Here is a 26,109-nt window from a genome sequence, read left to right on the forward strand (position 1 = left end):
AATGATTAGTGGTGGGTGTGAGCTGTGAGTAGCCTTCCACACAACCTTGACATGAGGAGGTATGTTACAATCCAGCAGGCTTCTGACCAAAATCCTTGTCACATCCTTATTGTTTTGTGGTTGTATTCCTAGTGTCTGGAATGCTGCCTGGCATATAGGAGAGTTTGATAAGTATTGGTTGGCTGAATAAATAATTGAATTCTGTCCTATACACAGTTATTAACAGACAGGCACAAAAACAGTCATCCAACTTGTGCTTTAGGCCTGTGAAGTCCTAGCTCTCTGTCCTTCGGGCACAAAGGATTTGTCTGACTGTCCAAAGAAAAGGGATCCGAGACAGAGACAGAACAGAACTGGAGTTCTAGAACTCTGAAGGGTATAGGCTGCTGGACTAGCCAGATGCTCACACTCTCGTTCATGTGATGACTGAGAGATTATAGTATATTTTAAACCAAACCGCATGTCTTGGATACCACTAATAGCACCACCTTCCTCTCTTTGTAAGATCACTCTGCTAATTAACAAACCTTCTAGTGCTGCTTGAGCTAGTTGTAGCTCAAGGCCTGCAGTAGCGGTCTCTGGAGTGTGCATCTCTGATTAAGATCTCTTCAACGCTCAGCAACAACTGACCCTAAGGTGTGGATTCTTGATTAGGATACACCAAATGTTAACCAGCCGCCCTTAGGATGTCTGTATTCACTATGACAGATGCATGTATTTATACTGTTTTTAGTGTTTTAAATAAATTAGACTCTATAATGTGGTTACTTGTGTATGACTTAGGCTTCTAATTCCTTACGCAATTAAGCTGCTAGGGGACTACCACTACTTTTGAACCATTGTGTTAATCATTTTTTAATGTTTAAAACTAGTGTAAAAAAAAAACCACATGGGGCACCTGGGTGGCTCAGTCGGTAAGCGTCTGCCTTCGGCTCAGGTCATGATCCCAGGGTCCTGGGATTGAGTCCCACATCGGGCTCCCTGCTCAGTGGGAAGCCTGCTTCTCCCTCTCCCACTCCCCCTGCTTGTGTTCCCTCTCTCGCTGTGTCTCTCTCTGTCAAATAAGTAAATAAAATCTTTAAAAAAAAACACATAACATGGAATCTATCCTCTTACATTTTATAGTGTACCTTCTCTATATGCCCACTGTTGTAGAGCATCTCTAGATCTCTTTTGCTTGCAAGAATGAAACTCTATGTTCCTTGAACAGCAGCTCCCCCTTTCCCCCACCATCCAGCTCCTGGTGACCACCATTCTGCTTTTTCATTTCTGTAAGTTTGACTCTTCCAGGTAGCTCAAAGAAGTGAAGGCAAACATAATTTGTCCTTCTGTGACTGGCTTTGCTTAATGTCCTCAAGTTTCTTCCATGCTGTAGCATATGGCAGGATTTTCTTCTCTTTTAAAAGGCTGTATAATTTTCCATTGTGTGTATATACCACATTTTCCTTATCCATTCATTTGTCAGTTGACATTTTGGTTGTGTTCACCTCTTGGCTACCGGGATTAATGCTGCATGATCATGGGAGAGCAAATACTATGTTTTCAGTTCTTTGGGGTAAATAGTCAGGAGTGGATTGCTGGATGATATAGTTGTTCTAGTTTTCAGTTTTTTGAGGAACCTCCAGGCTGTTTTCCACAGCAGCCGTAGCATTTTACATTCCCACAAACAGGGCGTTAGGTTTCCAGTTTCTCCACATCCTCGTCAGCACTTGTTTCTTAAGTTTGATAATGGCCATCCTAACAGGTGTGGTTTTGATTTGCATTTCATTGATGAGTAGTGATGTTGAGCATCTTTTAATATATCTGTTGGCTAGTTGTATGTCTTCTTTGGAGAAATGTCTATTCAGGTCCTTTGCCTAGTCATTTCTAGGTAAAAATCAGGTCATTTTGGTTTTTTATGCCAGTGAATGCAGGAGTTTCTTTTTAATACGATGCATATCGCCTCTCATCAGATACATGGTTGGTAAAATAATCTCTCCCATTCTGTAGGTTGCCTTTTCATGCTGCTGCTGATTTCCCTTGCTCTGCCGAAGCTTTTCAGTTTGATGTAACCCCACTGGTGTAGTTTTGCTTTACAGCCTGTGCTTTTGGTGTCCTACCCAGAAACTAAGTTTCTTAGTCACCTTTCTATCAGCAACTGTTCACCTGAATTACAAATGTGCTAATTGCGGGCAGATTTGGCCTAGGAAGCCCTATTGCCTGACTGTAGTCTGCTTCACTTTACAGAGCATGTCTGCATCCCTTCTTCTTAGTGCCCCACCCTGACCCCAGCCAAGGCACAGCTAAGCTCCACTGTAAAGGTGAGGTTCGGGTCTCCCAGCCATGGCAGAGCTGGGAACTTGACCCCAGGCTTCTGGCTCCTCTAACCAGAAACCAGAAACCATGGGGGAAATGGTTTCTGTTGAGGCCTGGTGTTGCCACCTACTAGCCCTGTGACCTTGACCATACGGGGTCAGATCTCAAAGCTTCAGTTCTCTCATCTGTAAAAATAGGCAAAATGGTGGCACCTTCTCGGATGCCGGAGGATTAAATGCGAAAATACATATATAGCTCTTAGCCCAGCACCCGGCACACAGTAAACTTAATAAATGTCCAGGGTTATTTTAATTCTGATTAATTTGAGCTAATTTAGCATCTTTCATTTCTGACACTACATGTGTGCGTTTTCCACACCAAGCAGTTCTTTGACACCGGCCTGAAGGCCTACGATTTAACTCAATTCCGGGACTACCTACCTGGAGATAGCACAGACTCCACAGGCTAAGGGCTCAGTCCCAAGAGACTGCCCCTTCTTCGGAAGCCAATTGCAAATCGCAGGTTGTCACCTGTACTTTGGAGTGACTGGCTGTAAGTTGGCTCTGTGACTCCCTCCTTGGGTCCCACCACTTGCTAAAATAGCTCACAGAACTCAGAGAAACATGGACATTGACTAGTTTATTGTATCATGGATATGATAAAGGACACAGGGGGACAGCCACATGAAAAGAACCAGAGGGCAAGGTCTGGAAAGTTTCCCCAGTGCAGGAGCTTCTGCCTACTCTTGAGTTGGGGTGCCCCATTCTCCCAGAACATGGGATATGTTCACCAACCTGGAAGCTCTCTGAACTTGTGGGATTTTTATCGAGGCTTCATCATAAAGACAGGGTTGATCATTAACTCAATCTCTAGCTTTCTCTTCCTTTCCTGGGAGGTGGAGGTGGGGCCAGAAGTGTTTGATCTTTCCGGTGAGCAGCCTCCATCCCGAAGCAACCCAGGAGCCCATCAAGAATGGCTTCATTAGAACAAAAGGTATTCCTCTCACCCAGGAAATTCCAAGGAATTTAGGAGCTCAGTGTCAGGAACCAGGGGCAGAGAACAACATATATTTTTTCTATTCTTTCACGTGCCAATGTGATGCTGAGGATTAAACAAGTTTTGGAAATGCTGTCCTCCTCAATATTTATTGCCGCCCAAAACTCTGGCCAGTTGTGCAATAGAACATGACAGTCTTGGGGCCAAGTGGGTATCAGGAGCCGCAAGTCTATTCCTTTGAGTCCTGCCTGGCTTATTGATAATTCCCCTTGGGATCCCCTTTTTGAAATTTGGGGTTTTGTTTCAGCTTTAATTTCTTTAAATGCAAACATTGTCACTTCTCTATCATGGCTGGTCTTTTTGAATTCTCAGTCCTTGACCTGTTTTTAACTAGCTTAAGTGTCATTTGGAAAAGTAATGCACACACCTTTTTCCTCGTCACTGATCACTGGTGACAATGTTACATATCCCCAGTCTGCACTCCTCTCCCTCAGCTTTTCTATCTTTGCCTCCAGGTTGAATCTAAATCACTGGGTTTGATTTAACTCAAGCAGTTGTGTGAAGAGGAGAGGTGGCCTGAGCATGTTTTGTGAGCTCATTTGATGACTGTATCTCATCAGATGGGACCCACGACCATCCCAGGAGGCCACGATAGGTCTCTTGACTTGGCCTTGCAGGCACATCCCCGTGTTATGAATGACGATACACAGGGTTTGACAAGGCTTCTCCTTGATTAAGTTCTGCTGATGATCATTTGCTAATTTAGCATCTTTCACTTCTGATTTTTTCCCTGGAAGATCTGGCTCAGTGTTTTTCCTGGTGTGAAAGTTAAGCACTCTGATCAATGGCAGGCTGCTTCTTTCTCCTTTGTTCTTCCATTCAGTATATGTTTAAGGAGCACTGACACCCTCTCCTAACTGGTCTCCCAGTCGGGGATGGGTACCCCTCATGTGGCTGCTCCCAGAGTTATTTTCCTAAAACACAAATCTGACCACATCAGTTCTTGTGCCTTGTGCCTCCCTTTGCTCCTCAAGGATGACATTCCAGCTCCTTAGCTGGATGCACAGTCTTCTCTGTCATCTATTTCTACTCTCAGCCTCACACATTCTATCTTGATGACACAGGCTGCTTCCCATTTGCAGACATAGTGTCTCATTTCTTTATCACCCACCTCTGGGGGCCACGGTGATGGGAAGGGAAAACCAGGGAGGTTCCTGAAGATCTGTTTGGTGTGAGGATGGGATGCACCTCTTCTGTCTGAGCACCCAGAGAGTGGAGCTGACTGCCTGAGCCTGGGCTTGGCTGGACCAGCAAGGAGCAGAGAGTGCATCCTTTGCCCACAGTGTAGGCTTGCTCTGGGGGCTGCTGTCTTTCTGTTCCAACTACCAGGCTTTCTCGGTTTGATGTCCCTGCCTTCATTCCCTGAGTTGAAGAGTGGGTCTCTGGGAATCAAAAGCTCCTTGCATCCCACCCCCAGGTAAGGAGACCTATCAGACCACTTGGTGGTGATCAAAATGTCATCATGGGGCCATGGCCTGTAGGCAGTGGGTGCTTAACTCTGTGAGCAACCTCTTTTTTACATCTCATCTGGCTTACAAAATTTTATATCCTTTATATTATATCCTGTCCATTGCTTCTTATTTCCTATCTCCAATGGCCTTGAATCTTCATACATAATTCTTTCTCTTCCATATGAACAACCTTTCTATTGTACTTTCTATTGAACTAGAAATTGGGTTGTGATGTTGTGTGTGTTTGTGTGTGCATGGAGGAGAGGGGTTTCTGCAGAGTGGGAATTTTCTCCAGAATCTCTTTTCCATTGGACCTCTCAAGGGCCCACGAAGACGGAGTCTTTCTCATCTTTCTATTTCTTGACTGATACACAATGGATACTGTGTGCCAAGGAAGAGAGAAGCAAAGATGAGTATAACACAGAGAGCTTATGCTTAGTAAGGATCTAAAATAGATAACCAAACAATTAGAGTCTTGAGTCAGAAACTGAGAGATTATAGAGGACATGGAGCTTGTCCATTTGGATAGCTGATGGGGTCAGATGTAGAGAGGAGAGTATTGAGCCAACTCCTGCCTGAGGGGAGAACTTTTTCAGATGTTAGGGAAGGGCAGGCCAAGCTAATGCAATCATGTGTCAAATCCTCCATGAGTTTTTCTGTTCATGAATGGATATTATCATTTTTGTTCAACTGATGAGAAACTGATATAAAGTTAAAAGACTGACAGCTCACCAAGAGATCCTGGGTCTTACAGGCCTGGGAGAGTGAATCAAATAATGTAGTGTCCATAATCCAAAATCCATAATGTACCTTTTCGTTCATTTGTTCCTTTGTTTTTGAGGCCCTGGGTACCATTGAAACCGTGACTGTATACTCTCCCTGGGAAAAAACTCACATGTGCGCATAATATAAATATTTAGATTTTGGTTTCTAGGGCTTCACGGATTCCCAGAAGCCTTTTAATCCCAGATAAGAAGCCCAACTTTAGGGGCTATTCCTCTTCGGCAGGCCTTTCGGACTAGGATTTTTTTCCCCTCATAGAATCATGGACTCAATGTCTTGAGAGAGACCTTAAAAGTCACATAAAACCAGTTGCTGAAATGCTACGGAAGTCCTTTCTATGCTAGCCTGTCACACGTTATTTAAGCCTGTTCTTGAAAGGTACCAGAGTTGGGAATTTACTGTTTTTTGAAGCTACTCCTTCTGTCTTGGGTAGCCCTGTTAGATTCTTCCTCATACTACACTCAAGTTGGTTTCTTGATTCTTGATTCCTGGCTCTGTCCAGCATGGTCTATCACAAGAGCAGATCCTCTATCTTTCAATTTTCTTTGCTAACCTCTCCTACCCTTTATGCAGGTAAGTTCTTTATTTTGGGGTTTGGATTCTGAGGTCCCTGGGAAATCATTCTCTATACAATGTGGATGTTTGTATATAAGCCTTTCCCTAGCTGTCTTCTGAGAATTTTCTTGAGAGAACTAGTAAGTTTCTGCTCGATGAATGAAGTATCCCAGGGTTACATAAATTTAAGGGATGCTGCATTAATTTCCTCTTCTAGGAGAGTCATAATGCAAATAGCATATTGAAAACTCTGATAAGTCCTGCAGCAAAGACTCTGGCTCTGTTATCATTCTGACAAGTAGATTTTTGTTGACACCAAATTGGGAACTGCTGCTCTGTAAGAAAGTATTTATTTATTTATAGAGAAAGAGAGAGAGTGTATGGGGGAAGGGGCAAAGAGAGAGGGAGAGAATCTTAAGCAGGCTCCATGCCCAACGTGGGGCTCGATCTCACGACCCTGAGATCATGACCTGAGCTGAAATCAAGAGTTGGACACTTAACTGACTGAGCCACCCAAGCGCCCCTGTAAGAACGTTTTTAAAGGACCATTGGGAATGAATCTTTTAAGGGAGCCAATTATCCCCCAAATTAATTTTTCCTCTTTTTTTCTCTCCCTACACAGCCTCTTGATTTTGAAACAACAGCCATTCACGATATTGTGTTCCAAGCGGAAAATCCTGAGCCTCTGGTGTTTGGTGTAAATTACAATGCCAACTCTTCTGCCAAGTTCAGACTTATTGTGACAGATGTGAATGAAGTACCCAAATTTTCCGAGCATGTATACCAAGCAAAAGTCAGTGAAGATGTGGCTATAGGCACTAAAGTGGGCAATGTTACTGCCAGGGATCCGGAAAATCTGGATATAAGGTAGAGGAGAGCAGTACTGGGTAGGCCTAGCTGTGCTGGGACCATGGCCAATGAGGAGGAGGAAGGGCTGGGAGGGACAGAGAAGCTGGTCTGACTCCAGGGCTCTCTTCTAAGAAAGCAGCCAGTGATCTGAAGCTGTATCCCAGGGCACAGGGTGGACATGACCTTGGTTCCAACAGTCGTCAGTACCCTGGGGGCATCAGTGAGAAATCAGGCTTAGGCAGGTGGGAAGCATGTCAGCTTCCATCCCAGCCCACTCACCACAAATCCCAGCTGAGGGCTGGTGAGTTCAGGAGATGGGGTCCAGAGACTGGGCTACCTAAAGCCAGGCTCTGTGTCTGTACCAGCCATGGGAGCCAGGGTTTGGGGGAGAGTTACTGTCCAACCCCTAAGGTGGACTGAAGTTCTTTCTAGACAGAGAGAATGAAGCAAAAGCCCAACTGGACAGACTCACCCACTTGATAGGGTTAAGGGAATCTTCTGGATGTAGAGTGCCTACCTTCTTTGGCTCTCCAGACAACAGGTCTGGGGTGACAAGACTCATTCCAGAGCCCACCCCTGGAGAGGCTAGTGCTCAGGCTGGGGTGGTTAAACAAAATGTGCAAATCTTTCCATCTTAGCAATTCTCAATCATTTTTTCCCCAGTGCAATAGGACCTACACAGATTTGTCTTAAACATGTGCAATGATAATTTGCCCAAGATATATATATGTTGTGTATACATCAATATCTATAACCTCTTTAAGACTGTATAGTTAATAAGCACATAGATAGGATTTGAGCCCAGATATTTTGCTTCTGTTTTATCACATTGGCATTACTGTCTGTGGCATAATGAATACTTCAGCTTAAACCATTGGCTTAACCCATTGCATATATGGTTATGAATGACAATTCCTTAAATTTCTCAGAACACTTCAGGGGAGTCTTGCCTCCCAGTGAGCTGTCATTTAGGCATTTGAAATCACCTCTAAGACCTTTTTCTTTGTCAGGGAGTAAAGTTCCCACCTATTGTTTCATGTCCCATAAAGGCAAAGGGAAGAGAGAAACAACAGTGGGGGCTACGCTGTGTGATTTAGGGTAGATACTACTGTATACATCAGAGTCACAAAGTATGTTGGGGCACAAAATGTTTATAAGTTACAACCATTTATTGTTTAACAAATGCTTCTGCCTTCTCCATGAGAATGCTATAAAAATCATCAATGACAAGTAAATAAAAATTTGAGTTTATGAGTGGGCAAAACAAAAACATTCAAGAAAAGTTCTTGGATGGAGGAAAAGGTATACCGAAAATACTATTAAATTGAAATCAGGAAGATGAGGAAGAAGACAGAGAAAGGGAGTGTCCTGTAAAAAGACAAATGAAAAGAGTGTTTCAAGAATGAGGAATAATCAATCAATAGTTCTGATGCTAGTAATAAGTCAGTTAAGAATTAAGGATGACTCCCAAGTTTTTGGCCTGAGTTCATTGTTTTTCTCTCAGTTCGGCAAACTCATAATCCATCAGCACCCAGTGGTCCTTTAAAAAAGTAGATCAGATCATAGGACTCCTCCAAAAACCCTCCAAAGAGTTCCCATCTTACTCAGAATGAAATCCCAAGTACATAGGATTTCTTCTTTATCACCCGTACACACAGCCTAGCAGTGCTTGACATATAGAGCATACTAATATTATGAAAAAACTTAATTTGATGAAAGAATACATCCTGACTTTTTAATCATTCTCTTGCTTCTGGACATGTAGGTTGTTTCCAGTATTTTTTTTAATTGTATAAAATATTTTGAATCTATGTATGAATGTAATTCTTTTCTAACTTCAATTAAATTGTTTTTTATTTGGGGACAATTTCCGGAGGTGGTATTCTGTGGTCTGGAGACATGGACATCCTTATGGCTATGTTGTATTCCTTCCCAAGGGCTGCACTAATTGGTTTTCTGGTGGTTCTAGTCTTATCCCAGATTCATCTCTCGTACACCTGCCAGTGAGTTCCACTGAAAACACAAATATGACTAGAACACCTTCCTGCTTAACAGCATTCTGTTGCTGCCCATTGCTTCCAATGATCTGGCTCTTTCCACCTCCCTGGCTTCATCTTTTGCCATCGACTGCTTCCCATTTTTATCCCAACACGGCTGGAATGCCCTACTCCCCCACACCACCGGGCTAGTCCTTGGCCTCTTCTGCACTAGCTCACACAATTGCTCCTTCTTGAAGCATTCTTTTTCTTGCCTTAGTTAACATCGTCTGCTTCAGAAAGACTTCTCTGGGATGCCAGGGCCCTTTTCATTGTATTTGCCACATTTTATTGGAACTATCTATTTCTGTGTCTGTCTCTTCCACTGGCCTAAGAGCCCCCCCGCCTTTTTTGGTAATCTGCGCTCTTGTTCTAATGTGCGCTATTTGCTAAGCACTCAGCAGATGTTTGTAGAATGAACAATTAATTCACTGTGCCACGAGCAGCCTCTGAGTATCCACCCATTCACCTAACATCTCCACCCCTGGGTGTCCAAGTTTTCTTGGAGGGAGTGGTTGGCTAATCAGTTTTCAAAGATGCTTCCAGGTTGTTTTAATTGGAATCCTTTGATTTCCAGGAAAGTTTAACTTTTTTCCTCCGGAGTTTGTGACTATACCTTTTTTAATAAAACAAACATAACTACGACTCTGTAAGGATGCGCAAATCCTCCTTTTTAGGGGGACGGTATGCAAGTAAAGCATTAATAATATAAAATAATGATCCTTTAAATATGCTGTAAGGGATATGCAAGGGATGAGGCTGATAGAACAGCATAATGATCTTAAACTATCTTCGCATCTTCGCACAGAGTAATGTGGGTTTTCTTTTGCTCCTTTCACCTCATGAAGTTATTCCCTGAGAGACAATGGCAGAGGCTGGCTTAAAATTGACCCCGTCATGGGTGAAATCTCTACTGTGGCTCGGATCGACAGGGAAGCTGAGAGTGTGTATCGGGTGCAAGTGGTGGCCACTGAAATAGGTGAGGAAAAAAAATAACAAATGATTAGGGGCTACACCGATAGACATAAGAGGGAAGGTGGGAGGCGGGTGGGAAGGCTCACTGGATCCGATTGTCAGAATATCTTCTAGTGGAAGGATGATAAAGGCACCGAAGGGGAGGGAAGTGCTCACAGCTTTCTGGTTTGGTGCAAGGTGGGATCCACCGGCATCTCTCAGGCAAGGGTGCACCTGCAGGCTGGCCAGGCTGCAGGGGCGCTACTTCTGCTTGCTCTTGTTTCTTGTGGGGGCTACAGCTTCGGGGAAGGTTCCTGCATCTCTGCTGAACTACATCCCCTTCCTCCAAAGCGGTTGTGGGTTTCTCCTGAGAGCAGGGCCAAACCACTGCCCTGCTGACCTAGGCCATGACTTGCTCCTTCAGCCTTAAATTGCAGTGGCTCAGGGCTGATCCATTCTGAAACAGAAAATGTTTTATGCCATGTTCTCAACTTCCATATGTGCCAGAATCACCTGGGAGCTTGTTCAATCAGATACAAAGGGTTCATCTCTGGAGACTCTGATTCACTAGGTTTGGGTGGCCCTGGGTATCTCTGTTTTGCTGAAATCGGGTGAGCTTTTGAAAGGAAAGACTTATTATATAGATAAGCCAAGGATGTTTGAATCATCCTGTATAATCCTTGCATCCCACTTAATCTGGTCATGGTGATATATATTCCTCTCTGACTTTGAATGTGGAGTTCCAGGGAACTTGAAAAATTAAAATAAACATACACCCTTAGGAATAGTATGCTTACCAGTGATAAGGCTGGTGATTAAAACATTAGGTTTCTTTGCATTTAAATGGAATTTTCCAACTTAGTGTAGAAATTCTGTTGATCTTACGTGGGTTGAAGCCTCTAATTAAGTAGCAAATACATCTGCCCGGTTTACCGGAAAATGAGGATGGAACAAATTAGGACTAAATAAATACAGTTTTAGACCAAAAAAATAAACTTCTAAATGTGAGGCCCAGGAATTGGGAGGCGGAATGGGGAACATTCCAGTGGATGGGAATCATAAAAATGGTCCCTGCATGTGAAAGGATTAAGAAAAACAAGAGTGCCACAGTCAAGTTAAGCCAATGAGGGTAGAAATGCTGGAGTCTGTGCCAAATTTGGAACAGTTGTGTGCAAGCAGACACGCCTTGCTGAGGCGGGTCAGGGACTCGCTCTCTCCCTTGCTTGTTTCCAGAGGAGCACATTCCAATATCACGTTGTATACATTGAACTCTTGATTTAAAAGCTCCCAATTCATCAGTAGGAAGTTTCTGGCTGAGCCTTTATGCCTCACATTCCACTACAACATACTGTGGAGATCAACACTTCACTTTGGATGTGTCCTAGAGACCTCTCACATTTTAGAAGTTCCATGAATCAAAACCAGGATCCCAAGCCCTGTTCCCTTTGTTGGCTCTGGAACGATGCAGATAGATGAAATGACTTCAAGAGCACCGTGGCTTTTCCTCCTTTGGTTATGTGTTGTCAGGGCCATGGAAGACAGTTGAAAAGCAAAGCAAGAGGACAAGGTTCACTGGGATTAAAGCAAGATGGGGTCAGAAACTGTGGAACTGGTATCTGATTGACGTCAGGGAGAATGAGAAGAGTCAGTGTTTACATTGCACTGGCAGCCCTGGTTTTCAGCACTTAGTGTAATAACTTAATCTTCATACAACACTCTAGGTAGGTGCTATTCTTGACCATATTTTATGGATGAGGAAGTCAAGGCACTGAGAAGTTAAGTAACTCGCTCACAATCACACAGCTACCATCTGTTAAGGCTACAGAGTTTAAATCTTTCACCGTTACATCATAGTAAATAATGTTTGTGCAGCCCTTTACTATTTTCAACAAACACTACGTGTGGGATCCTCACAAAGTCACATATCTTATAGCTGAAAAAATGATGTGTAGAAAACTTAACAAATGTGCCTAGGTCAGTGTTGAAGAGAAATTGTGGGCTCTAGAGTCAGACTTCCTGGGGTGGAAGACTTTCTACTGCTGTGTGACCGTGGGATGTCACACAACTTCTCTGAACCTCAGTCTTGTCATCAGTAAATGCACATCGGAGTTGTTTTGAAGTAATATATACCCAAAGCAATCTATGCATTCAGTGCAATCCCCTGATCAAAATAACACCAGCATTTTTCACAGAGCTAGAACAAACAATCCTAAAATTTGTATGGAACCACAAAAGACCCCAAATAGCCAAAGCAATCCTGAAAAAGAACAACAAAACTGAAGGCATCTTGATTCTGGACTTCAAGCTCTATTACAAAGCTGTAATCATCAAGACAGTATGGTACTGGCCCAAAAACAGACACGTAGATCAATGGAACAGAATAGAGAACCCAGAAATGGACCTTCAACTGTATGGTCAACTAATCTTCAACAAAGCAGGAAAGAATATCCAGTGTGAAAAAGACAGTGTCTTCAACAAATGGTGCTGGGAAAACTGGACAGCCACATGCAGAAGAATGAAACTGGACCACTTTCTTACATCATACACAAAAACAAATTCAAAAGGGATGGAAGACCTAAATGTGAGACAGGAAACCATCAAAATCCTAGAGGAGAACACAGGCAGCAACCTCTTTGACATCGGCCGCAGCAACTTCTTACTAGACACGTCTTTGGAGGCAAGGGAAAGAAAAGCAAAAGAGAACTATTGGGACTTCATCAAGACAAAAAGCTTCTGCACTATAGCAGCAGTGTCCACAACAGCCAAACTGTGGAAAGAGCCAAGATGTCCACCGACAGATGAATGGATAAAGAAGAGGTGGTATATATACACAATGGAATAGTATGCAGCCATCAAAAGGAATGAGATCTTGCCATTTGCAATGACGTGGATGGAACTGGAGGGTGTTATGCTGAGTGAAATAAGTCAATCAGAGAAAGACATGTATCCTATGACCTCACTGATATGAGGAATTCTTAATCTCAGGAACAAACTGAGTGTTGCTGAGTGGTGGGGGGTGGGAGGGATGGGGTGGCTGGGTGATAGACACTGGGGAGGGTATGTGCTATGGTGAGCACTGTGAATTGTACAAGACTGCTGAATCACAGACCTGTACCTCTGAAACAAATAATGCAATATATGTCAAGAAAAAAAAAAAGAAGAAGATAGCAGGAGGGGAAGAATGAAGGGGAGTAAGTCGGAGGGGGAGACGAACCGTTAGAGACAATGGACTCTGAAAAACAAACTGAGGGTTCTAGAGGGGAGGGGGGTGGGGGGTTGGGTTAGCCTGGTGATGGGTATTAAAGAGGGCACGTTCTGTGTGGAGCACTGGGTGTTATGCACAAACAATGAATCATGGAACACTACATCAAAAACTAATGATGTAATGTATGGTGATTGACATAACAATAAAAAATTTAAAAAAAAGCTTCTGCGCATTGAAGGAAACAACAAAACTAAAAGGCAACCTACAGAGTGGGTGGAGATATTCGTAAATGACATATTGGATAAAGGGCTAGTATCCAGAATCTATAAAGAACTCATCAAAATCAATTGCAATTGCACTACTAGGTATTTATCCAAAGGATACACAAGTGCTGATTCAAAGGGACACATGGACCCAAATAATAAATAATCCAGTCATGAAATAGGCAGAAGACATGAACAGACATTCTTCCCAAGAAGACACACAAATGACTAACAGACACCTGAAAAGACGCTCCACATCACTCGGCATCAGGGAAATACAAATCAAAACCACAACGCGATACCACCTCACACCTATCAGAATGGCTAAAATGAACAACTCAGAAAACAACAGGTATTGGTGAGGATGCGGAGAAAGGGGAGCCTTTTTGCACTGTTGGTGGGGATGCAAACTGGTGAAGCCACTCTGGAAAACAGTATGGAGGGTCCTCAAAAAGTTAGAAATAGAACTTCCCTATGACCCAGCAATTGCACTACTAGGTGTTTATCCAAAGGATATACAAGTACTGATTCAAAGGGGCATCTGCACCCTGATGTTTATAGCAGCAGTGTCCACAATAGCCAAATTATGGAAAGAACCAAGATGTCCATCAACAGATGAATGGATAAAGAAGATGTGGTATACATATATACAACGGAATATCACTCAGCCATCAAAAAGAATGAATTCGTGCCATTTGCAACGACATGGATGAAACTAGAGGGTATTATGCTAAGTGAAATACGTTAGTCAAAGACATGTATCATATGACTTTCCTCATATGTGGAATTTAAGAAACAAAGCAGATGAACATAGGGGAAGGGAAGGAAGAGCAAAATAAGTTAAAACAGAGAGGGAAGCAAACCATAAAAGACTCTTAACTATAGGAAACAAAGTGGGGGTTGCTGGAAGGGAGGTGGGGGGGATGGGCTAAATGGGTGACAGGCGTTAAAGAGAGCACTAGTTGGGATGAGCACTGGGTGTTGAATGTAACTGATGAACCACTAAATTCTACTCCTGAAATCAATACTACACTATCTGTTAACTAACTTGAATTTAAATAAAAAAAATTAGCACATAAATCTTAGTTATTATTATTATCACTGAGACTTTTTAACCAGGAAATGAAACCAGGTCTGATTCTAAAATCTTGCTATCTTTCTACTACCTCCGTATACCCAACTGCTTGAACTGTGTGTGTGTGTGTGTGTATTTTTTTTTTTTTTTAAGAAAAAGAAGTATCTTTTTCCCATTAAGAGGAAAATGAGAGAGCTGATACCATGTTTCAATCCCTCACTGCCTTAGGTGGCTCCTCCCTGAGCTCCATAGCCAGTTTCCACCTGACCCTCTTGGATGTGAACGACAACCCCCCTCGGCTAGCCAAGGACAACTCAGGCTTGTTTCTGTGCCATCCCCTCCAAACAACCGGAAGTGTCATTTTCGAGGCCACTGATGATGACCAGCAGTCATTTCGGGGTCCACAGTTTGAATTTTCTCTTGGCAGTGAAATCTTACAAAAGAACTGGCAAGTTTCCAAAATCAATGGTAAGTTGTCAAAAGTACATCGAACAAGCACTGATCAATGATTAAAATTAGTTTTTATTTGCCTTTCTTCCATGCTGCAGGTACATACTGTGAAAGAAAACTTGTAGAGAGGAGCTCTTCAGAGGGAAGAAAGCCCTGGGCTTTGGAAGGAGGAAAGATTAACACACAGCATCCCCCTTAGTGTACATTGGACAATTGGATAATTGAACAATTTGAACAGCATTTACAAAATTTCCAATGGCAGCTGAGAAACAGATTTCGTAACGGTTCTTAAAAACAGCTTCATTGAAATAACAACTGTCATCCAACAAACAGCACATATTTAAAGTGTATAATTTCATAAAAATTGATAAATGTAGATATCATTGAAGCCATCAGCACAATAAGAACAAGAACACTTTCACCATCCCCCAAGATTTTTCATGCTTCAGTTGCAAATCTCATTTTCCACCCCACCCTTCCCATCCTCCACCCCCCATCCTCAGGTAACCACTGATCTGCTTTCTGTCACTATAGATTAGTTTGCATTTTCAAGAATTTTATCTAGATACAGTAATACAGTATGTATTCTTTTTTGTCTGGCTATTTTCACCTAGCATCAAGTAAAGCTGCTATAAGCATTTGTGAACAAGAATTTTGTAGGAGCATACGTTTTCATTTTTCTTGGTTGAATCTCTAGCAGTAGAATGGTTGGGCCATATGGTAGTTGCATGGTTAAATTTTTAAGAAAATGGCAAATTGTTTTCCAGTTTCTAACATTTTCCATTCCCATGGGCGCATGAGGAGTCTAGTTGCTCAACATTCTCCCCAACACTTGCTATGTATAGTCTTTTTGATTTTGGGCATTCTAGTGAGAGTGCAGTAACATTTCATTTTGGTTTTAATTTATGTTTCCCTAAAGACTAATGGTGTTGAGTATCTTTCTGTGTGCTTATTTGCCACCCATGTATCTTCACTGGCGAAGCGTCTGGTCAAATTTTGTGCCCATTTGAAAAATTTGGCTGTTTGGTTTCCATTGTTGACTCCTAGCATTCTTTCTATAGCCAAGGTACAAATTCTTTGTCAGATAATATGTTTTTGGTTTTTTTTTAAGATTTTATTTATTTTATTTCAGAGAGAGAGAGTGAGGGGGAGGGGGAGGGGGAGAGTGGGAGAGGGAGAAGCAGGCTCCCAGCCGAACAGGAAGCCTGATGCGGGACTCGATCCCAGGACCCAAGGATCATGACCTGAGCCAAAGGCAGACACTTAAGGACTGAGCCACCCAGGGACAGCTGTCCCTGTCAGATTAGTTAATAGATACTTCCTCAAGGACATGGCTTGCATTTTCATTTTGTAACAGCACCTTTTGAAGAACAAATTTAAAATTTTTTATGGTATCTGATTTATTGATTTTTAAGTTTTATGTAAATTGTGACTTTTTTGGTGTAATATTTAAGAAATTTTTGCCAAATCCAAGGTTACTAAAATTTTCTAATTTTTTCCCCCTAAAGGTTTTATAGTGTCGGCTTTTACATTTAGCTCCATGGTCTGTTTCAAGTTAATTTTTAAAAAAAAAAATTTATTTATTTATTGTTTTTAGAGAGAGAGAGAGAGAAAACTCGGGGCGGGGGAGAGGGGCAGAGGGAGAGAGAGAGAGAATCTCAAGCAGACTCCTCACTGAGCATGGAGCCCGCCATGGGGCTGGATCTCATGACCCTGAGATCATGACCTAAGCCGAAATCAATAGTCAGATGTTTAACTGACTGAGCCACCCCAGCGCCCTTCAAGTGAATTTTTGTATGTGGCATGTAGTTAAGGTCAAGTTTCATTGTATTTAATAGGACTATTTAATTGTTCTGATATTATTTATTGAAAATATCCTTTTCACATTGAATTATCTTGGCAGCTTTGTCAAAGATCAAGTGACCACATGTGTATGGATCCATTTCTGGACTTTTCTGTTTCACTGATCTCTTTGCCTACCTTTATACCAATATTACACTATTTTGATGACTGTTACACTATAATAAAACTTGAAATCAGATAGTGTAATTTTTCCAACTGTGTTCTTTACAAGATTTTTTCATCTATTCTAGGTCTTTTGCATTCCATATAAATTTTAGAATTTTGCTTGTCCATTTCTATCAAAAAAGCCTATGGAAATTGTGATTTGGGATCATGTGAATCTGTAGCTGAATTTGGGGGAGAATTGACATCTTAACAAAACTGAATCTTCTAACCCATGGACATGATATACATCTCCATTTACTTAGGTCTTCCTTAATTTCTCTGAGCAAAGTGTTTTAATTTTCAGTGTATAGTTCTTGCAAAATTTCCCCTAAGCATCTCATATTTTTGATGCTATCTTAAATGGCATTTAAAATTTTAATTTTTAAGTAATTCCAGGATATGGGAATATAATAATGATTTTTGTGTTTTGATCTTATATCCTATGACGCTGCTGACCTCACTTTGCTGTGCTCTCTCTCTTCCTTTTTTTATGACTCCGTAGATTTTCTACGTGGGCAATCCTGTTGTCTGCGAATAGTAACATTTTAATTTCATTTCCAAACTGGATGCCTTTTATTTCTTTATCTTGTTTTATTACTGGCTAAAACTATCAGTAGAATGTTGAATGAAAGTAGTGAGAGTAGAAATAACCTGGCTTGTACCCAATATGGGGAGAAAGCATTCAGTCTTTGACCATTAAGTATGAAGTTTGCTGTAGTTTTTTGTCCATGCTCTTTATCAGATTGAAGAATTTATCTCCTATTGCTAACTTGCAGAGAGGGTTTTCTTTCTTTCTTTTTTTAAACTGGGAATGGATGCTAAAATTTTCATATACCTCTTTTGCATCTATTGAGTTGATTGTATTGTTGATTTTTTTTTTTTTTGGTCTGTTGATTGGTGAATTATATCAATCAACTTTTGGATCTTAAACCAGTCCCTTCTTGGTATAATACCTAGTCAGTGGTGAAATATTAGCATTTTTATATATTGTTAGATTTGATTTGCTAAGATTTTAAGGATTTCTCTATCTGTATTCTTGAGGAATATTGGTCTATATTTTTCTTTCCTTGTAATGTCTTTGTCTGGTTTTGGTATCAGAGTAATGCTGGTCTCATAGAATGAGTTAAGAAGTATTCTACTTCTTCAATTATCTGAAAGAGTTTATGTAAAATTGTTTTTTATTTCTCTCTTAAAGTTTTGTAGAATTCACCAGTAAAGCCATCTGGACCCAGAGCTGTCTTTATAGGAAGTTTTAATTAAACATTCAATTCCAGGGCGCTTCAGTGGCTCAGTCGTTAAGTGTCTGCCTTCGGCTCAGGTCATGATCCCAGGGTCCTGGGATCAAGCCCCGCATCGGGCTCCCTGCTCGGCCAGGAGCCTGATTCTCCCTCTCCCACTCCCCCTGCTTATATTCCCTCTCTCGCTGTCTCTGTCAAATAAATAAAATCTTTAAAAAAATAAAAATTCAATTTCTTTAATAGATACAGGGCTATTTAAATTATAGATCTCTTGTTGGTTGAACTTGTTAGTTTGTATCTTTTAAATAATTTATCTATTTCATTTGATTTGTCTAATTTATTGGCACAAGGTTATTTGCCATATTATTTTATTATTCTTTTAATATCTACAGAATATGTAGTGATATCATCACCTCATTCTGATATTGGAAAATTGTCTCTTTTTTCCAAATCAGTCTGGCTAGAGGTTATTAATTTTATTGATATTCTCAAAGAACCAGCTTTTGATTTCATAGGTTTTTCTCTATTTTTTGTTTTGTATTTCAGTGCTCAGATCTTTATTATTTCCTTCATTCTTCTTATGTTGTATTTAATTTGTTGTTCTTGTTCCATTTTTATTAAGTGGAAGCTGCGGCAATTAATTTAGAAATTTTTGCTTTGTTAACATGGACATTTGGTGCAATAAATTTATCTCTTAGTGTCATGTTAGCTGTGTTCCACAAAGTTTGATATATTGTGTTTTCATCTTCATTCAGTTCAAAAATACTTTCTAATTTCCTTTTACATTTCTTCTGTGACTCATGGGTTATTTAGAAGTGTGTTATGTAGTTTTCAAATATATGGGGATTTCCCACGTCTTTCTGATTATTGATTTCTAACTTAATTTCATAGTGACCAGAGAACATTTGACTGGAATACTTTTAAATTTATTGGGATTTTGTCTCTCAGTACTTTAAAGATATTTTTTTACTGTGTTTTGGATTGCATTGCTCTTCTTTGTTCCCTTAAATGTATCTTTTTTTCTTCAGATGCTTTAAAGATTTTCTTTTCCACTAGTTTTAAGCAATTTGATTATTACATTACATGTAGTTTTGTTTGTTTTTCTTTTTCCTGGGATTTATTAATCTTCTTGGATCTGAGGATTTAGACTTGTCATCAAATTTGGAAAAACAATTGGCAATTATTTCTTCAAATATTTTTTCTCTTTCTAATTCAGTGTTTAATTCAGTTTAACTTTATAAAAAAACATGGCGATAAGGAATAATGATAACCAGCTATATTCAGTAGTATTCATTCTACAGAGAAATCATGATCGAGAAATCACAGGATGCTTTGGCATCCTGTTTGACATTCTGAAAAGTACACGTAGAGTAGTAATACTTTGAGTAGTTTAACTCATACTTACATTGAATCTTTTCCCAGTCAACCTTAGTGTGTACTGCAAAGATGAGCTTTATTCCCGTTGATACATAGTTCTGAGGTTGTGTTTTCATGTCATTCATTTTTTTCCCTGTTCTGACAGGAACTCATGCCAAACTTTCCACCAGGCACACGAACTTTGAGGAGAGAGTTTACAACGTCCCAATCCACATCAGTGATGGTGGTCGGCCACCTTTGATAGGAATAGTCTCTTTACCGGGTAGGTGTTATCCCACAGGCAACTTGGGATAATGTCTATCACCATGGGTAGTTTGAGAGAATTTTTGTCATTGATAAGGAATTCTGCAACTGTTTACTTGAAAATGTATTTTACTGAATACTGCTCTGCTTTTCAGTTACTTTCTGCAAGTGTGTGGAAGGAAGCTGTTTCCGGCCAGCAGGTCACCAGCCTGGAATGCCCACCGTGGGCATGGCAGTTGGTATACTCCTGACCACCCTTTTGGTTATTGGTGAGTATAATTTCTCAGATTCAAGGGTTCCTGCTCTGGGCCTTTGAAACCCTTACCTCAGGGTCTGTCTTCAGGGCTGGTCTGATAGCTGCTCACTGGCAATCTATGCAATAGCCAGGAACACAAATCAGTAGCAAACTATGAGACTTTCCCAGTTGAGGGCTGCAGCCTTTGTACAACCCTTTACTTATCATTGCCTTGTTGGTTAGTTTGGGAAATATAACACAAGAGGCTTTAAAGCATAAATTGTTATATTTTGGGCCTCGTTACCGAGGTTTTGTGATGAAGGAGAAAGAAATGCAGTAGATGTGCCCCTGCTCTGTGCCAGGCACTGGGCTCGATATGGGGGATACAGTGATGGGCAAGACATACCAGATCCTACATTTACAGAGCTCACAGTCTAGTCTATCGTTGTTGGAACAGGTAGAATCTGCCTTCCAGTGGAGATGCTCACATACCTGAAATGTTGCATATATTCATGACTGTAGACTCCGATTCTTTATTACCCCAGAACAATTCTAGCTTATCACAGGCCTCACTCTGCCTCGGCCCCTGGCCAAGTTAGACAGCAGAGTCCCCATTTCTAGCCATCTTCTTCCTTGTGAAAAGCTCAGTGCTTACTGTGGTAATCGTCCTCTTTCAACTGTTTTCCTCACCATAAGTTAAATATTAGAGATAGATCCTTCATCAAGTCATATCCACTTGACTGAAGGGGTTTACACCATTTCACATCCTTTCTCTTTTAAAAGGAGGGCTGGGATTCTTCTAAGCATTCTTCATTGTTCTCTTGGCATCTGGTCTTCTCAGCCATGACCCAACCGTCACTTTGGACTCTGATTCACAGGTCTAAAAGGGATCTCATTTCCTTATACCATTCCATTCAAATTTCTCATTGTCATGACAGGAAAGGACCTTTGTGATGTAGCCACAATCCATCCTGACATGTACGTGGGGGTCATCTTTTATCCCCGACCACAGGCTGGTACACACCTTTCATACTAATTGAGCTGGCCTTTTGAGTTTTCACTCACTCACTAAGCTCCCTTCTGCCTTCTAGGCCTTTTCTTACTCTGTCTGCCCTCCCATCTTAAAAGGATTTTTGAGCTTATGCACCAAATAGTTTTCTCCCATGACAATTTAATCCCATAATTTTTGCCACACATTAAAGATTGGATGAGTTTGGGGATATCTAAAGATAGAAGTAATAGTATCTTACAGTTTCATATCCTTACTTTTTTCAAAATAGGGTTGGGATACGTGCAAGATTCTTTTTTTTTTTATTTTTTAAAAGATTTTATTTGTTCATTTGAGAGAGAAAGCAAGAGAGAGACAGAGAGAGAGAGCACAAACATGGGGAGGGGCAGAAGGAGACTCCCTGCTGAGTGGGGCTTGATCCCAAGACCTGGAGATCATGACCTGAGCCAAAGACAGATGCTTAACCGACTGAGCCACCCAGGAGCCCCTTAGTGCAAGATTCTTAATCAGTCTCTGAGCATCCAGTCTGTTCTGCCATGATTCCTCCTGTAAATTTACTGCCAGGTTAATTTCCTTCAAACAACTCGCCTTTTCCATATTGGTGTCTGGTTTATAGTACACGGTTAGTGCTAAAATGCACAATGTAATTTTGTAGGAGTTCAGAGATAAGAGAAACCAGAAAGGTTAGGGAGCCTACTAGAGCTGGAGCCATGAGGAAAGCACCAAAGAAAATGTGGTATCTGGTGTGGTGTGGACACTCCTAAGCTTTAGGTAGGTGAACAGGTCAGAGAACAGCTTTCTGGTTGTTCTGATTAGACTATTTCCTCTAAAGAAGAGGAAGGACTGGAATAGACGTTTATTGAATATGTCCAAAGATCAGGGACTCTATCAGATGCTTATACACTTCATCTTCAGCATGCGTTAGACCCTATATTCCTTGGTAAAGACCCAGTGATAGCCACCAGCTTAGATATGATTTGGGAGTTGATACATACTTACTGACAACAAGATAAATGATAAGCTTACGAATCAAGTAAGCCAATGCCTAGAATCCCTTATTCACCAGGACAACAAAACTTTGTTGAACCACAAAAAGAAATGAAGTCACATGAGTCATTTTTTCCTATCAGAGTACTACTTTATAAACGAATGTGATAGTACATTTTAAGATTCCATCCCTTTGACCCTGCGTTTTCTCTTTTAGGTATAATTTTAGCAGTTGTGTTTATCCGAATAAAGAAGAATGAAGGCAAAGATAATGTCGGAAGTGCTCAGGCATCTGAAGCCCAACCTCTGAAAAACTGAATTTGAAAAGGAATGCTTGAGTTTATGTACTGAGTGCTATTTCAGTAACACAGCCACTTAATCCCATAATTTTACTTTTTTATCCAGCATGTGCACTATAATTTTTTACAGAAATACCCTCTTGCCCTTTAATATTTTATTACTCTGTGATATTTTGTGTGCTATAGACATTAGAGACATTTCCCATTCTCCCATGACACTTTCCCCTCTGCAAAAGCTTTAGCTATTTATCCAAAACAAAAAATGTATGTGTTTTTTCCCTTTAGGGAAAGATGGACTGATGAAATATTCTGTTCATTTTCTCCTTATCAAGATTTATCAGTCATCCACCACAGAACTTCCTGGATTCCATTTATACTTTCTCTAATTCCATCCTGTGTCTCCTTCCTCATGTCTCAGTTGGTATTGCACTAATTTTTAAAACATTCGTTGGAGAAAAGAACAAAGTTAAGTCTCAGGAAAAAAATAAAATGGAAGCCTTGTCCCCTGGTGTGAATAGAAACTATTTTGTGTTATTAGCCTTCTTTAACTCACTGTGGCTCATATTGCTCTTCGTTTAAGATTCTTCCACTTGGATATGGCACAAGTCTACCACAGGCCACACAGGCTCACTTCCATAAATTTTGGTGCAGAAACCAACCACTGACCAGATTTACTTACTACCTACCGTCCTTATGTTCTGCACACGTTTTCCTTATGTGTATGTTAATAAAGTTTTGGTTGCTGTATATTTAACTGTGAAAGAAAATAAGAATACATGGAAGAAGTAGTGACAAAAATCAAGAATAAATGTTGACTGTGGTTTTGTTTCTTGGGCTCTTTGGCTCTGCTTCCTGGTTCTTTGCATTTGTTGAGGGAATATCTGGTAAACAATGATTACTTAACCTTGATCAGAATTGTCTCCCATGTAGAGTTAGTCTGTAAGGAGGAGTCTACCATAAAATAAAAGTTCACTGCTTTCAGGACCATAGGTTGGGTTCAAGACAGATATTTTGAATAAGAAAACCTTAGATATTTGAAGAATTTTTAGGTCTGGAACTATTATTGTCTGGCTCATGCTTTGAACCTTGAAAACATTCAACATTACAAAGCCTCTCAGAGTTTTCAAGAGTTTTCTGGAAAAGAACTTGTATCCAAAAAGGTGCTCTGACAATGGTAGCTGAAGCAGGCCATGAAGTTCTATTTTTCATAAATAATCCTTTTTGTGGACTTATATTTTTTAATAGGCAAAAAATTAAAGCAAAAGAAAATATCCAAACTCTAAGACCTCAGTATTGCTTTCTTGTGTAATATCTTGTGCTTCAGACTCTTTTACCTGTTTTTTCACATGAGGCTCATTGACAATCTCATAATGGGTAAGGTTCCCCCTTGTTTCACTGTACATTAAAAGACAAAATAAAAAAAAAAACCCCAAAAAACCCAAAAATCCAAGAGCACCAAAAACAAATTTACTTCACAAGTTATACCCCAACCCAAAGAATAGTCTAAATTTCTCAGTAAATTCAATAGGTATTTTACTTGTGTGTTCTTGTTTTTAAAGATTTATTTTATTTTATTTATTTATTTAAAAGATTTTATTTATTTATTTATTTATTTATTTGAGAGAGAGAGAGAGAGAGAGAGAGAGAACACAAACAGAGGAGAGGAACAGAAGGAGGGGGAGAAGCAGACACCCTGCTGAGCAGGGAGCCCGATGTGGGGCTTGATCCCAGGACCCCAAGATCATGACCTGAGCCGAAGGCAGACACCCAACTGACTGAGCCACCCAGGTGCCCCAAGATTTTTTTATTTGAGAGAGAGAGAAAGAGAGTGAACATACGGGCAAGCAGGAGAGGGGTATGGGGAGAGGGAGAGAGAGAAAATCCCAAGCAGACTCCCTGCTGAGCATGGAACTTGACACGGGGCTCGATCTTAGGACCCTGAGATCATAACCTGAGCCAAAACCAAGAGTTGGACACCCAACTGACTGAGCCACTCCAGTGCCCCTACTTGTGTGTTTTTGACCAAGAGTGGCTATGATGTGACATTTATGTCACGGAAAAATGCAGCATTGCATTATTTTCAAGAAATACTATTATCATTATTGAAAAGACCAAAGTAGTCCAAGGCAAGTCTGCTGAGGTAGGTTCCGGGGTCTACCCTTCTTCAATTCAGTGTTATTCTCTCTGGACCAATTTGTACCACCTAATAAAAGGTTGATCACACAGAACCTTCTCATCTAAAATCTTTGATTAGTATTCATATTTTTCTTGCTCTTTTTTTTTTTTTTACCCGGGCTGGGCCCTTTCTCTCAATCTTCTCTTCCTTCCACAACCAGATCCTACCCATTCTTAAGGTCTTAAAGACCAGTTTAAATGCTGGTCCCTTTGGGAAACCTTCTCTGATTTCCTACAGGAGACCAGGTCATTACCTCATCTAAACTTCCATGCTGTGGTGAGAAAAATTGTTTGGCCAGGATCCATTTCCTCTACCAGTTCTAGTACTATTTCCACAGGGAAACATTTCTTCCACCCCTCACCTACCTATATACTTTGGGTAGAGCCAACCCCCTGTGTTTCCTCGTTCTTCCAGCTTTAGAGATAGGCACTTTATCTCACTAAAACTTCTAGAATTCTAGTTGAAACTCTTAAAAATAGCTCTCTTTAAGTGGAATTTGCTAAACTAGTAGGAAGTAAACTTAGAGCATTCTGATCACCACAAAAGGTGAGTCTGCCCCTGAACGAGGACCATGTAGAGTCAAGAGATAAGAAGAGAAAATTAAAAAGATGTTGAATATCAAGATCCAGCTGTGTTTGAAGGCAACCTTGCCCTGGCCTTTTCTATCTTGTGAGCCAGTACATTCCTTTTTTGCTTAAAGCTCAATGGATTTCTGGTCCTTGCAAGAAAAAGAATGGTATTTGAACCTTGCATATGGTCCCTCTCATGTTCTACAATTAGAGCTCTTTTGATCTCTGCAACTAGTCTGGGACTTCTCAGAATCTTTTCAATGCCACTATGACAAGTCTTGGCTCATAGTGTTTCCTCCATAGTTTTTTGAAGAATGTGTAAGTGAAATAGTTGACTCATTTTGGCCACTTATGCTATTGTCACTTAAGTGCCACCCATTTGACAAAATTGGAATGAATTCATTCTTTGGGCTCACCTACTGTATCCTCAAAGACACCTTAAACTCCCACTTCACCACCCTTCTTCCTCCTACATACAAACCCTGATGCTCCATGCAAATGCCCTCAGAGCTGACTGGTCTGTGAATTAAAAAGCCCCTGAGGGGCGCCTGGGTGTCTCAGTCATTAAGCGTCTGCCTTCGGCTCAGGTCATGATTCCAGGGTCCTGGGATCGAGCCCCTCATCCTGCTCCCTGCTCCGCGGGAAGCCTGCTTCTCCCTCTCCCACTCCCCCTGCTTGTGTTCCCTCTCTCGCTGTGTCTCTCTCTGTCAAATAAATAAATAAAACCTTAAAAAAAATCCCCTGAGGACTTCTGAATGGTTAAGAAATAGCTGTGAGACTGAGGGTCTCAATGGTGGAGGGGGGAGAAATAGGCAGCAACTTTTGTGAGCAGCTCTATAGAATGTCTCAGAGGTTTCTGGGGAGCAGTAAATTAAGAGTGGAGATCTCCAGGTGTTGCTCCACGGTCTAAACAACCCACAGTCAGGAAGCTGAGATGACCTCTGACGTATCTAATGTAAGAAGGAACCGATTAACTTCCAGGATTCTGTGCCATGCT

The 26,109-nt window shown here is 40.9% G+C and overlaps 1 protein-coding gene across 6 annotated transcripts in view; it reads left to right on the forward strand.

The window, feature by feature from the left end:
• CDH17 (cadherin 17) overlaps window positions 1-22,386 on the forward strand; it is a 53,753-nt gene extending 31,367 nt beyond the window's left edge. For 3 of the 6 annotated variants that reach the window (XM_028111316.2, XM_088023119.1, XM_088023120.1), the window contains 6 exons: window positions 6,763-7,007; window positions 9,874-10,004; window positions 14,751-14,990; window positions 19,740-19,856; window positions 19,993-20,106; window positions 22,286-22,386. In XM_028111316.2, coding sequence (XP_027967117.2) covers window positions 6,763-7,007; window positions 9,874-10,004; window positions 14,751-14,990; window positions 19,740-19,856; window positions 19,993-20,106; window positions 22,286-22,386 — 948 coding nt within the window. The remainder of the gene's footprint in view (window positions 1-6,762; window positions 7,008-9,873; window positions 10,005-14,750; window positions 14,991-19,739; window positions 19,857-19,992; window positions 20,107-22,285) is intronic. The other 3 variants (XM_088023118.1, XM_088023122.1, XM_088023121.1) reach the window with 3 other exon arrangements.
• The last annotated feature ends 3,723 nt before the right edge of the window (window positions 22,387-26,109 follow it).

Source organism: Eumetopias jubatus, unplaced genomic scaffold (assembly GCF_037043125.1).
Source record: "Eumetopias jubatus isolate StellerSeaLion01/CBP00866 unplaced genomic scaffold, mEumJub1_p1.0 scaffold_4, whole genome shotgun sequence".
Lineage (NCBI taxonomy): Eukaryota > Metazoa > Chordata > Mammalia > Carnivora > Otariidae > Eumetopias > Eumetopias jubatus.